Genomic DNA, 12,071 nt, shown 5'->3' on the forward strand with positions numbered 1-12,071 from the left:
TCTTATTATAGTCCGATTTGCTTAAACTTTAGTACGTAAGTAGTTTTTTAGCATGTATTAGCATATGTGATCAATTTTTTCCGATAAGTGGACCAGGGACCGATCTGTTCCAAAAAATCGCATTTATGGTCCGATTTGCTTAAAATTCGGTACGTAAGTAGTTTTTAGCATATATTAGGATATATGGTCCATTTTTTCCGAGAAGTGGACCAGGGACTGATCTGTTATTTACGGTCCCTGATACATATGTATGTTGAAAATTTGCGTTCATTCGCCTCAAAAAATATATCAAAACACATTGAGCGCATGGAATGGAACAACAAAACGGATTTGATGGCTTATGGTACCGACAGCGGTTAGTAATTAATTGTGACTGCCTGCAACAAGGAAAAGCCGAGCTCATCTAACTAATAAAATAAACCAATTACAAGGTATTCATTACAGGCGAACCTTTCCAAGAAGGCACCCGGGAACTAAGCAAATCTGAGACCCTTATCGTCCGTGATTCCATAATTCAAATTATTATAAGAAATGGGGTACCTTTTTAACAAAATAACAAGATTTTAAACTAATTCTGCTGGCAGCCACGACTTTCAAAACAGAATTTTTTTCGAAACTTTCATTCCTAGAAAATAATGTATTTGCCATATTCACATATTCACAACCTCGCAGAACAGGTCACAGAAGATAGGATAAAAATGAATTACAAAAACTAAAATCGAAAAACGTTCTCCAAATTCTGAAACAACCAAAAGAATTGGTGCTCCAAATTGGAACATAACGGTGTTTAAACAGCGATCTTGCTAGGTGATGCTAGATTGTGAAGATGAAAGTCGGGAGGATACATCCGACATTTGCAGCCCCCAAAAAGGAATTGTTGCACCGCAACAAAAAAGAAATATAACAAAAGTCCTCTCAACTGGTGCAGCGTCAATCGAAAAGAATTTACAATTTTGTCAAGTTTGAAGTTTTTCAAGTTTGTCGCCTCAGTTATGTAGTGGCGCAGGTTTGTTTTACGACCCGTTAGGAAACAGGCTGTAACCGGAAAGGGCAGCAAAATTACTATTTCTACTAAACAAAAAAAACATTATTAAAAATTAATAACTTTTCCATTTCTTATTTACCTAAATGCCCTAATGTACTCACCAAAATCATTTCTTAAAAATATTCGACATCCGCATTCGCATTCGCATCCGCGGAGGTTAGCTTTTAAACATAAACATCCGCATCCGCATCCGCGGATATCTGAAATTCCACATTCGCAACATCCCTAGTCCCTACTATACAATAAATACAACATTTTTGAATACTTCATATTTATTGAGAAATGACAGTGTCTTTAACAAAACAACAAAAAACTAAACCAAAGATAATAAATTCAGTCCATAGAAATTGAAATCCATTTTTTTTTTGTAATATTACTTTGTGTGATATTCTTTAAAACATTGCTTATCTAGGCACAAGTGTATTTTACATTTTTGGAACCGAGCTCTGGATCGACTTTCGCATCGTGGATTCCGACTCCTCTTTGCTGTTCCATCTACAAATTCGGGCCAATTGTCGTACCTATCAAACCTTATATCATCCGGAGCGTTATGTGCGCGATATTTACTTCCATGATAGTCCTCGGGCAAGTCGAATGGTGATACTCCCAATGGAGAACCTTTGTACTTTGCCACGACTTCGCCGATCTCCATTTAAAAATCAAGACACTTTTTCATCTTATTTCCCGAAACACCGAGAGTTTTTGCATCTTTTCTATATTGCATCCAGCTATTGTATATAGCGAAATCAAGAACATGAAAGAAAACTTTGACTGGCCATTTTCTAGTTTTCGTTTTAATGAGTTAGTATGCCATCATTTGGTCAGCTCTATCGACTCCACCCATCTTAGAATTATAAAATTGGACAGCAGCGGGAATAGGGACTGGCAACCGTCGTTTTAGATTTCGCACCCAACGATTTACTTCGCCGATCGGGTCTTTTCCACACGCTGTTGAGGCAATTGTAACACATTTTGTATCANATAGTATGCCATCATTTGGTCAGCTCTATCGACTCCACCCATCTTAGAATTATAAAATTGGACAGCAGCGGGAATAGGGACTGGCCACCGTCGTTTTAGATTTCGCACCCAACGATTTACTTCGCCGATCGGGTCTTTTCCACACGCTGTTGAGGCAATTGTAACACATTTTGTATCACACCATTTCACAACAGCCACATTGTCATCTTTAACAAATTGGTGCATATCGCCACGCGCCATAGCGTTGTCTGCTGGAAAATTAATTATTTTTTCTCAGCGATTACCCATTATGGTGTCTGCCGCCTTGAATCGAATATATTGCAATTTCTCCAAAAGGGGTATGCTGGTAAAAAATAATAATAATAAATAGCCGCAGTTCAATACCAATTTGCGTAAATCCAGCAAATATGTGTCAAATGATTCTTTTTCCTCCTGGTTACGTGAATTAAATCTAAACGCTTCGTAAACCTCGCTTTTTGGGTGTGCAATAAGTTTCGACAGCCCGCACAACATCACTGTAGCTTTTTTTCTGCTCTGATGACAGACCGAGAGAATTGAAAATTTCGATAATTTCAGCGCCACATGCATTTAAAAAGATTCCAACTTTTTGAGGATCTCTCCTTTCTTCTAGTTCAACTGCGATCGCGTAAACGACAAACTTTTGCTTGAAGACAAGCCAGTTTTCCGCAACATTTCTTTCAAATTTTATAGGATCCGGCATACGCAAGTCAATACTGCTATTGTGACCGCCACTGGTCGCCATTTCAAATGTTTCACCTTCAGTTTCCAAGGAATCGTCTTCTTCATTAAATTCCAATTGGCTTATCGTTTTAACCATTGATTCCTATTTCGACTGCGCCATGTGTTATAGCTTACTTAGCTAGCATACGACTGTTTTATTGTATTTCAGTTTATGTTCTCGTAAGCATATACACACGGGGTTGCCACCTATGTACATACATAAGTCTGAACACACTTGCTTTCGTTAACCTTTATCCTCCCAGAACCTACCCATAGCTCAAACTTTTTCAAATATTCTTGCAGCTTGTAAGAAGCCTCTTTAGGGTCTGAACTATTGCTTAGGATAGCCGTGTCATCAGCAAATGTTGAAATGGTTAGACTATCATCAGTTGGCAAATCACGAGTGTATATTACGTACAATATGGGTCCTAGAACACTGCCTTGAGGGACACCTGCATATATTGGGTGACTTTCCGTTCTAAAGGAATTCTGCCTGACTGAAGTTTCTCTCCAGCAGAAAGCTTTCCAGAATTGCATTCGTATTTGCAGGAGTGAAACCTTTAGTTTGTATACAAGGCCATCATGCAAGACTTTGTCAAAAGTTTGAGAGATGTCCAGAAATACACCGGTGCAGTATTGCTTCCCTTCGAAGGCTTTTATAATACAAGAAACAATTCTATGAACTTGTATTATTATTTGATTACTTGTTAATGAAGGTGGTATTTTCTTCAATAGAATTTTTCAAATATTTTGGAAAATACAGAAATCAAGGTAATCGGCCGATATGAACATACTACCGTCGGATCTTTGCCTGGCTTTGGCCCCGTAATTATTTCTGGAAGTTTCCATAAGTCGGGGAAGTGCTCCAACTTAAGCATGTTATTAAAAATATGTAAAAAAATGTACTTCAGTTTGTGGAAGCTCCTTTATCATTTCACCTGTGATCCTATCGTAACCAGGAGCTTTATTCTTCTGAATATCATGAACAATGGTGTTAATTAAATCTTTCTTTTTAAGCCGAAGCGGATTTGTGGTATTGAGATATTGGAAGGATGAGAGCCTTCATTTGGTCTAAAGACTTGTGAAAGCGTTTGCTTTATCCTCATCACTCCTCGCCCAGCTTCCGTTCTGAGTACGTAATGGTGTCAGTGTTCGCCAAAGGGAGTAGTCAGTCTGGTTCGAAGCAGACAAGACCTGAAGGATCGACTGCGTACTTCTTTCTTTTTACGCCTGCAACAATATACGTAATTCCTTTGTATACGCATTCAGCTCCTGTTTAAGCTTCGGAGAGCGAATTCTTTGTCATTCCCTTCTTAATTTGCGCTTTTTACTTATTAAGTTAAGAATGTTTGTTTAATAGAAGGATTTGGTGTTGCAGTTGCGGCCTTAACGATTATATCAGTGAGATGTTCAGCTGCGCTGTCGATATCATTCTCGGCCCGAATAGGAATTTGCGGGTCAATGTGCGAACTGACATACTTTTTGTATTTTAACCATTTTGTGTGCTTATTTGTAAGATTTTTTTGCTTTTCTTCATAATTAATAACAATTGATAATGTTATGAGGCAGGACTGATCTGAAGAGAGATCAAATAAGGCTTCAGTATTAACTCGGTGTCGTGCAATACCTTTTGTTAAACCAAAGTCAATAAGATCGGGTATTTTTTGGGGGTCAGATGGACAATACGTTGGATGACCAGGAGACAAGACGTCAAATCTTCTGTTCTGGATTACTTTATATAGATTTCTACCCAACCACAAATCTTTGAAATAATTTTTTTATTCAATCATATCCTGGGAATTTCAAAGTACTTTAAAAAAANAGATCAAATAAGGCTTCAGTATTAACTCGGTGTCGTGCAATACGTTTTGTTAAACCAAAGTCAATAAGATCGGCTATTTTTTGGGGGTCAGATGGACAATACGTTGGATGACCAGGAGACAAGACGTCAAATCCTCTGTTCTGGATTACTTTATATAGATTTCTACCCAACCACAAATCTTTGAAATAATTTTTTTATTCAATCATATCCTGGGAATTTCAAAGTACTTTAAAAAAATCCGGACATCAGAGAGAAAAATTAAAAACCCAGTTATACTATATTTGGCTCCTAGTTTTGTAATATATTGATTTTTTCGTGTGTTTTAAAAATTGTTTGTACAGGCGTGGACCGCCTTTTGCTCTTATTTAAATGGTATATAACTTTTTNCCCAGTTATACTATATTTGGCTCCTAGTTTTGTAATATATTGATTTTTTCGTGTTTTAAAAATTGTTTGTTTTTGTCGCACTGTGTTATATGTAAAAAATTAAAAAAAAATAAAATACAGGCGTGGACCGCCTTTTGCTCTTATTTAAATGGTATATAACTTTTTGTTGTTTGTTTTGTTAAGGGATCAAAGGTCAGGTCTTCGAAAAAATAAAAACTTTGCATTTCAGAAAATTTTGAACCTTACTATTGACCCCAAATAGCACCCGTAATATAAGTTTGTACAAAAATAGTTATATACCATTTAAATAAGAGGAAAGGGCGGACCACGTCTGTATTCTTACTTATTTGGTTTTTTACATACAATAATTAAAAATAATTTTTTACCAAAGGTCCAATTTCGAACTTCGAAGGCCCATATCTCGATTTCTGTGTATTTTTATCTGTTATATATTCGCGGAATCTTGTTTTTATTTTACGTTCTGTTTGACCTATATAATTCTGCTGGCATTTGCAAGTTAGTTTGTATACTCCTTGTTCATCCAATGAATGAATGATGGGCGAAGGTAGTGTTTCTGGAGCCGCTTTGGTTTGTACGTTGACTTTCCAGTATAGGTTAATACCGCCCAATTTTTGCAATTGTTTTCTTCTTTGTTTGGCTTTTTGTTTTTGTGCTCCCTTCGGATTTTCTCTACCAGATTTCTCTTGTATCCGTTATTAGCCGCTATGGCATATATTGCGTTCAGTTCGCTCTTGTATCCTTCTTTTGTTAATGGTATTCGCTCAATTCTATTGATCATCTGTCTAAAGGTGGCTTTTTTATGCTGATGAGGATGGCTCGAAGTATTATGTATTGTTGTATATGTTGCTGTGTCTTAAAAAGATGGCTCGAAGTATTATGTATTGTTGTATATGTTACTGTGTCTTAAAAATTTCATATTGCAGACTATCGGTGTCTTTATTTATTTTAAGCTTCCTTCCAATTCCTGTTCCATTATGAATTTTATGTTGCTGTGCTGTTTGTTGAAGTATGCCAATATCTGTTCTTCATTTTTCTTTGTTATAAGACAGACGATGTCATCAACATATCTGGCGTAGAACGTCGCTCCTAGTTGTAACTTAAGATACTCCATGTATCTTTCTTCCAAATTCTGACTGAATACCTACATAAGAATCGCCGATGTGGAGATGCCCATGCCTAGCTCGTTTGTTTGCATGTACATATACACGGTGTCCCAGAAGTAACCTGCCAAACTTTAGGGGAAGGGCGGTGGGGGTGTGAGCTCTCTGATAAACAAAAAATTTTCAGGTAAAAGTGTTACCGTTTTTGAAATATTTAAATTCTTTTGAATTAAAAAAAAAATCGTGCCTTTTAATGTATTTTCTTTAACTACATCTACAAACCAGGCTATACTTAGCAAATTTTTTATGTAAATTACTTCCATATAGTTGCTTTTCCATACTCAAATGCAATGTAGTTAAAATATATTAAGGAACCATCATAAAATTATGACTATTTTGGGATTTTTAACTTTTTGATATTTTCTTCCCCAACTTTGACTATCTCTGCTGAAAAAAAAATGTACTGAGCTATACTTTACATTGCATAAAAAATCGTTCATTTAATAAAGATTTCAGAAAGGTGCCACTCTTACTGTTTCGAATAGAAAAAAAAGTTATAGCCGCTTTTGTGGGCAAAGGACTCAGACACGCTAGAATGTATTTAATAGATTTAAATTTAAGTTGCTCTTGTTACCGACCAATGACATGCTAAATAATACAAACGTACATTATTACCTGCTCCTGACATTATTTTATGTTACTTACCGGAATTAGTGAAAGTGGATTTTGTGAAATTGGACCCTTCGAACATTGTGTTATTTATACTATAACAGAGAACACACAGTATGAATATGCGGATATTCACCTAAATTACGGTGAAGCTTGCTGTAATGCCAGAGCTGCTCAAATACTCTATGCAGAGCGATACCCCAATCGTCGGCATCCGGGTCGTGAAGTATCCGCCCGGACCCATAGAGAAATATATGAAGGTAAGTGATTTTTACACTTTTCTTGTTTGCTTGCTTGTTAACTATCATTTTTCACTTTTTTAAGGTCGCATACCTGGAAGGCGTGGCGGCGTAACAGGACGTCCTGCAACGGTAGATGTAGAAGTTGTGTTAGAGGGAGTGGAACTAGGTTCATCGACTTCAGTTAGAATGATGGAAAGAGACGGGAATACCAAAAACTACAGTTCACAAAGCTTTAAAAGACCATCGATTTCATCCCTACCACATTCAACGTGTTCAGGCTCTACAGGAAAGAGATTACCTGTCGAGGGTTAGATTTTGCCGTGAAATGTTGCGAATGCATGAATCAGACCCCAACTTTTTTAATAAAATAATTTGGAGCGATGAATCATCATGCAAACGTGATGGTTATTTTAATTTACATAACCTTCACAGTTGGCAGATAGACAATCCTCACGAAATGAGAGAAGATCGTTCGCAGTACCGGTACAAAATAAATTTATGGTGCGGTATTTTTAATTGTCAGATATTGGGACCTGTGGAACTGCCGCCAACGCTCAACTCTCACAGTTATTTAGAGTTCCTTCAGGAACGGCTTCCAACTCTTTTAGAAGATGTACCCTTAAACCTGCGGCGAAGACTATGGCTGCAAAATGACGGGTGCCCTGCTCACTACGGGCGTGAAGTAAGAGCTCATTTAGACGAAACTTATCCTCGCCGATGGATTGGACGATACGGGCCAATCACGTGGCCCGCTCGATCGCCAGACCTGAATCCATTAGATTTTTTCTACTGGGGCTGTCTTAAGGACAAAATTTATTCAAAAACAATTCAAAACGAAGAGCATTTGTGGTAACAAATAAATTGACCTGCTGCTCAGATAGCCCAATTGAGTTTAAGATCTCTCTAAGTGTATTTTCTTAAAAGGTGCCGAGCTTGTATTAGAGTAGAAGGTCGCCAATTTGAGCATATTTTATCAATAAATGAATAAATTTTTCTTCAAACAACTCATGTATATTTTATTTCACGTGAACCCATCCTTCACAAAAAATATTGATAGATATAGCCCTTGTTATAGACTCTAGTACGAATTCCGGTAAGTAACATAAAATAATGTCAGGAGCAGGTAATAATGTACCTTTGTACTATTTAGCATGTCATTGGTCGGTAACAAGAGTAACTTAAATTTAAATCCATTAAATACATTCTAGCTTGTCTCAGTCCTTTGCCCACAAAAGCGGCTATAACTTTTTTTTCTATTCGAAACAGTAAGAGTGGCACCTTTCTGAAATCTTTATTAAATGAACAATTTTTTTATGTAATGTAAACTTATAGCTCAGTACATTTTTTCAGTAGAGATAGTCAAAGTTGGGGAAGAAAATATCAAAAAGTTAAAAATCCCAAAATAGTCCTAATTTTATGATGGTTCCTTAATATATTTTAACTACATTGCATTTGAGTATGGAGAAGCAACTATCTGGAAGTATTTTACATAAAAAATTTACTAAGTATAGCCTGGTTTGTAGATGCAGTTCAAGAAAATACATGAAAAGGCACAATTTTTTTTTAATTAAAAGAAATGTAAATATTTCAAAAACGGTAACACTTTTACCTGAAATTTTATTTTATCAGAGAGCTCACCCCCCACCTACCATCCCCTAAAGTTTGGCAGGTTACTTCTGGGACACCCTGTATGTTGTTATTTTCAGTATTGAAAATTTTCAGTACGGCGAGTGAAAATTCAGTACCGTCCTTCCCAAATCAGTACGTCTGGCAACCGTACGCAAATTACACATTTTTTTTACTTTTTTTTTTAATTCCAAAGAAGAATCATTAATCGAATAGTTTTAAGTCTCCATTTCTGTTGTCTTTATAACATTGCTAAATTTGTTGAACATTTCTTAAGAGCGTAAACTGAAGTCTTTTCTCCGCATTTACCAACGGCCTGTAAAAACGTTATCTTTTACAAGAAAATTATTTTTTTATTTGCATATTTGCTCACCCATTTACCAAAAATATCAGCAGCACATATTTTCATTTAGAGAAATGCAGAATATAAACATTTACAGTTGGCATCATTTTTTGGCGCAGTAATAGTGATGCGGATATTGCACACAGCGGCATCCAGCGGCTTGTAGATGCTCTAACAGGCCTATCTACTTGTTACCAAACATTTTGACACCGGGAAATTTTGTTACCAAAAAATAATACCACTTCTTGAAACCACAATTCTAAGTAGCTTGATAACAATTTAATCTATTCAGCAATTCAGCTATGAAGTTTTGTATAAATTCTGGTGTTGCATACTTCACGGGGCAATACTTTGTTAACTGCTTATGAGATGGTAACAAAATTTACCAGTGGGCAGATTGCCAAAGGGAACTTTATTTACCGGTAATAAAATTTTTGTTACCAACGCAGAATAGGTATGTAAGTATGAAACTGCAATCGTCCATATCTCTTATAATACTCGATGAGACCTGGAACAAACCCAAAAATATTGCATTGCTATTCTGAACGAAACGTAAGGTCTGTAGTTCCTCATGCGCTTAAAAATGCAACCTTTGTTGAGTTGATATAAACGAGATATTTAAAATGATCCCACAGGTGTTACGGGTATCGATTTATTTGCGAAGCTCTTATTTATGGTTATATTGTGTTGATATTCAGAATATACACATTTAAACACATTATTTGGAAACATTTATCCGGTAGATAGCGCTGGTTTCTAATTATTTGCAAATGTATAATGTAATAATGGCTCGGTATATTGCAAAATATTCAACTTTTGCCTTTATTGAAAGATCTATGTATAAGAAGTTTTCGTGGTTTGTTATACCAATTGTCGGAAAGATTTTGAATTAATTGAAGCCACTTATAAACCCCTGCTAGAAATATTTACTTTGTTATGAATATAAGTTTTTTCAAATCCACTTCAAAAAGTAAAATCGTAGATAAAATCTCCTAAAGGTGTAGTAAGCAAAAATGCATACAATAAAAGCATGCGTTTAATATCTTAGTGGAAAAGTACTTATTTGGGTTAGACAAGCGAATTAGCGAGAAATTTCTAGTATAAACATAAAAAGCTTTATCTCGAATCTGAAATTTTTATTGTAGCTTAACAGTTCAAAGAAATGCGTATATGCACATTTTTACTCACCTTAGCCTCTTCCAGTCTACCTAGAGCTTTCAGCAAATTTCCTAGATCGCTACGTACACAATAAAGGTCCTATAAAAAATAAACAATTATAAAAAAAATTTGTAATCACTCACTTTTAAACCATTGTATAAGTTACCGGATTATATTGCAACGCAGTAATATACGCCTGAACTGCAGACTCCATGTCACGAGCCGCCACCAAAGCAGCCGCTAAGTTTATATATCCATCAATAAAGTCAGGCTTTAGCCTAACTGCTCGTCTATAGTTTTCTAATGCTTCTGGAAGCTGACCACGTTCTTTATAAACATTTCCTAAATTGCTGGAATAAAAATAAGAATTTTTCATAATTCTAATACATATCACTGTACGACAAAATTGGTATTTTTTTATATTAAAGTTTATATTTAATATTTTAGACATGAGATGTGTTCAGCAGCTATATGTAAAATACGGCGAGAGAATTTTTTTCCAATATTTTAACCCTCTAATTCCGCAACACATGGACCTTGTATTGGGCTTATAAAACGGGAATATAGTGGATTAAAATGTACCACACAAATATTTGTCGTAAAATTCTACTATAAGTATCATCACTCAGTCTTTCCCTGGTCTGAGGTAATGCAGCTATTCTTGCAGCCAGTGTTGCCACTTCAGCATATTTTTAGGACCAAACGCCTACCAAATTAGTTTTCAAACTATAAAAAATTTGTTCATCACTAAAACAAGATTTCTTGAATTTACGGGGTTTTTAGTTATACAGGGTGGCGCCGAATGAGCTATATGGTTTGTATTCTTTATAACTTTTTTAATTATTATTTTATAATTTTTTTTCAGAAATTTGTGAAGAAGACTTGGGGAATTACTTATGAATCATTACACGATCGAACAACGTGCACAAATAATTGAATAATTGAAAATCCAGACTTTATTCACAATTTGGTAATGAGCGATGAAGCCCATTTCCTATTAAATGGGTATATCAACAAGCAAAACTGCAGGATTTGGGCTACGGAAAATCCAAGAGCAGTGCATCAGCGAGAATTACACCCACTTAAGTGTACTGTTTGGTGCGGTGTATCCTCCGAAAGGATAATTGGCCCATATTTTTTTGAAAATGAAAGTGGTGTCTCAATATCTGTCAACGGTGCTGCATATCGGACGATGTTGGAAAATTTTATTAGGCCAGCTGTGGAAAACCATCCAAACTTGTGGTTTCAGCACATACTGCACGTGCCTCCATGGCTTTGTTAAGGGACATATTCGGCGAACGCATTATTTCGGGATGCCCAAATCAGCACATATGTGTCGCGGGCGACTGCGCGTGCAAAGCTTTGCACAGCGGTGCTGGGCAAGCGCAGAAGCAAAAAGTTATCGGAAGGGGAAAACGAAGTCAACAGAATAGTGAGATTGTATGTGTGACAGTGATGGAAAATGAGTGTGCATTGTGCCATTTTTGGCCCTTTCGGAAGCAGCCGGCACCTTCAGCACAATCGATTGATTTGCGTAACTCAATGTAACTAATAAATATTTCTTTCCGCAATTAAAAATATTTTTTTTTTACATTTAATCGTATGTGCTTAAACTGTTAAATGATATAAACATAGAAACGCAAGCAGAAGAGTCCCGCTTCCACATTCTGCATATGCGCTTAACATTTTTTCTTAAATAAATTTGTCGAAATTTCATCTCTAAAGCAAATATTAAATATCATTTAATATATAATTTAGATTTAAATAATCATTTTTAGTGGTGGGCGAGTCCGAGATGTTTAAATGATCGAGATAGTACACTCAATGCGCGTAGATTTTTGAGAACTTTTTTCGTTGAAGGTCTTGCACTTTTTTTCCATACTGAAATTTGTGTACATCATTTATCATTGTCTAAGAAAAACTATAAAATAAAGCT

The 12,071-nt window shown here is 35.9% G+C and overlaps 1 protein-coding gene across 2 annotated transcripts in view; it reads right to left on the reverse strand.

The window, feature by feature from the left end:
• Positions 1-12,071, reverse strand: part of sxc (O-linked N-acetylglucosamine (GlcNAc) transferase sxc) — a 132,216-nt gene that overhangs the window by 100,176 nt on the left and 19,969 nt on the right. For both annotated transcript variants that reach the window (XM_017616407.1, XM_017616406.1), the window contains exons 4-5: positions 10,302-10,485; positions 10,166-10,234 (exon numbers count right to left, since the gene is read on the reverse strand). In XM_017616407.1, coding sequence (XP_017471896.1) covers positions 10,166-10,234; positions 10,302-10,485 — 253 coding nt within the window. The remainder of the gene's footprint in view (positions 1-10,165; positions 10,235-10,301; positions 10,486-12,071) is intronic.

The sequence above is a fragment of the Rhagoletis zephyria genome, unplaced genomic scaffold, assembly GCF_001687245.7.
Source record: "Rhagoletis zephyria isolate East Lansing unplaced genomic scaffold, Rhagoletis_zephyria_1.1 Rzeph_scaffold_01198, whole genome shotgun sequence".
NCBI lineage: Eukaryota > Metazoa > Arthropoda > Insecta > Diptera > Tephritidae > Rhagoletis > Rhagoletis zephyria.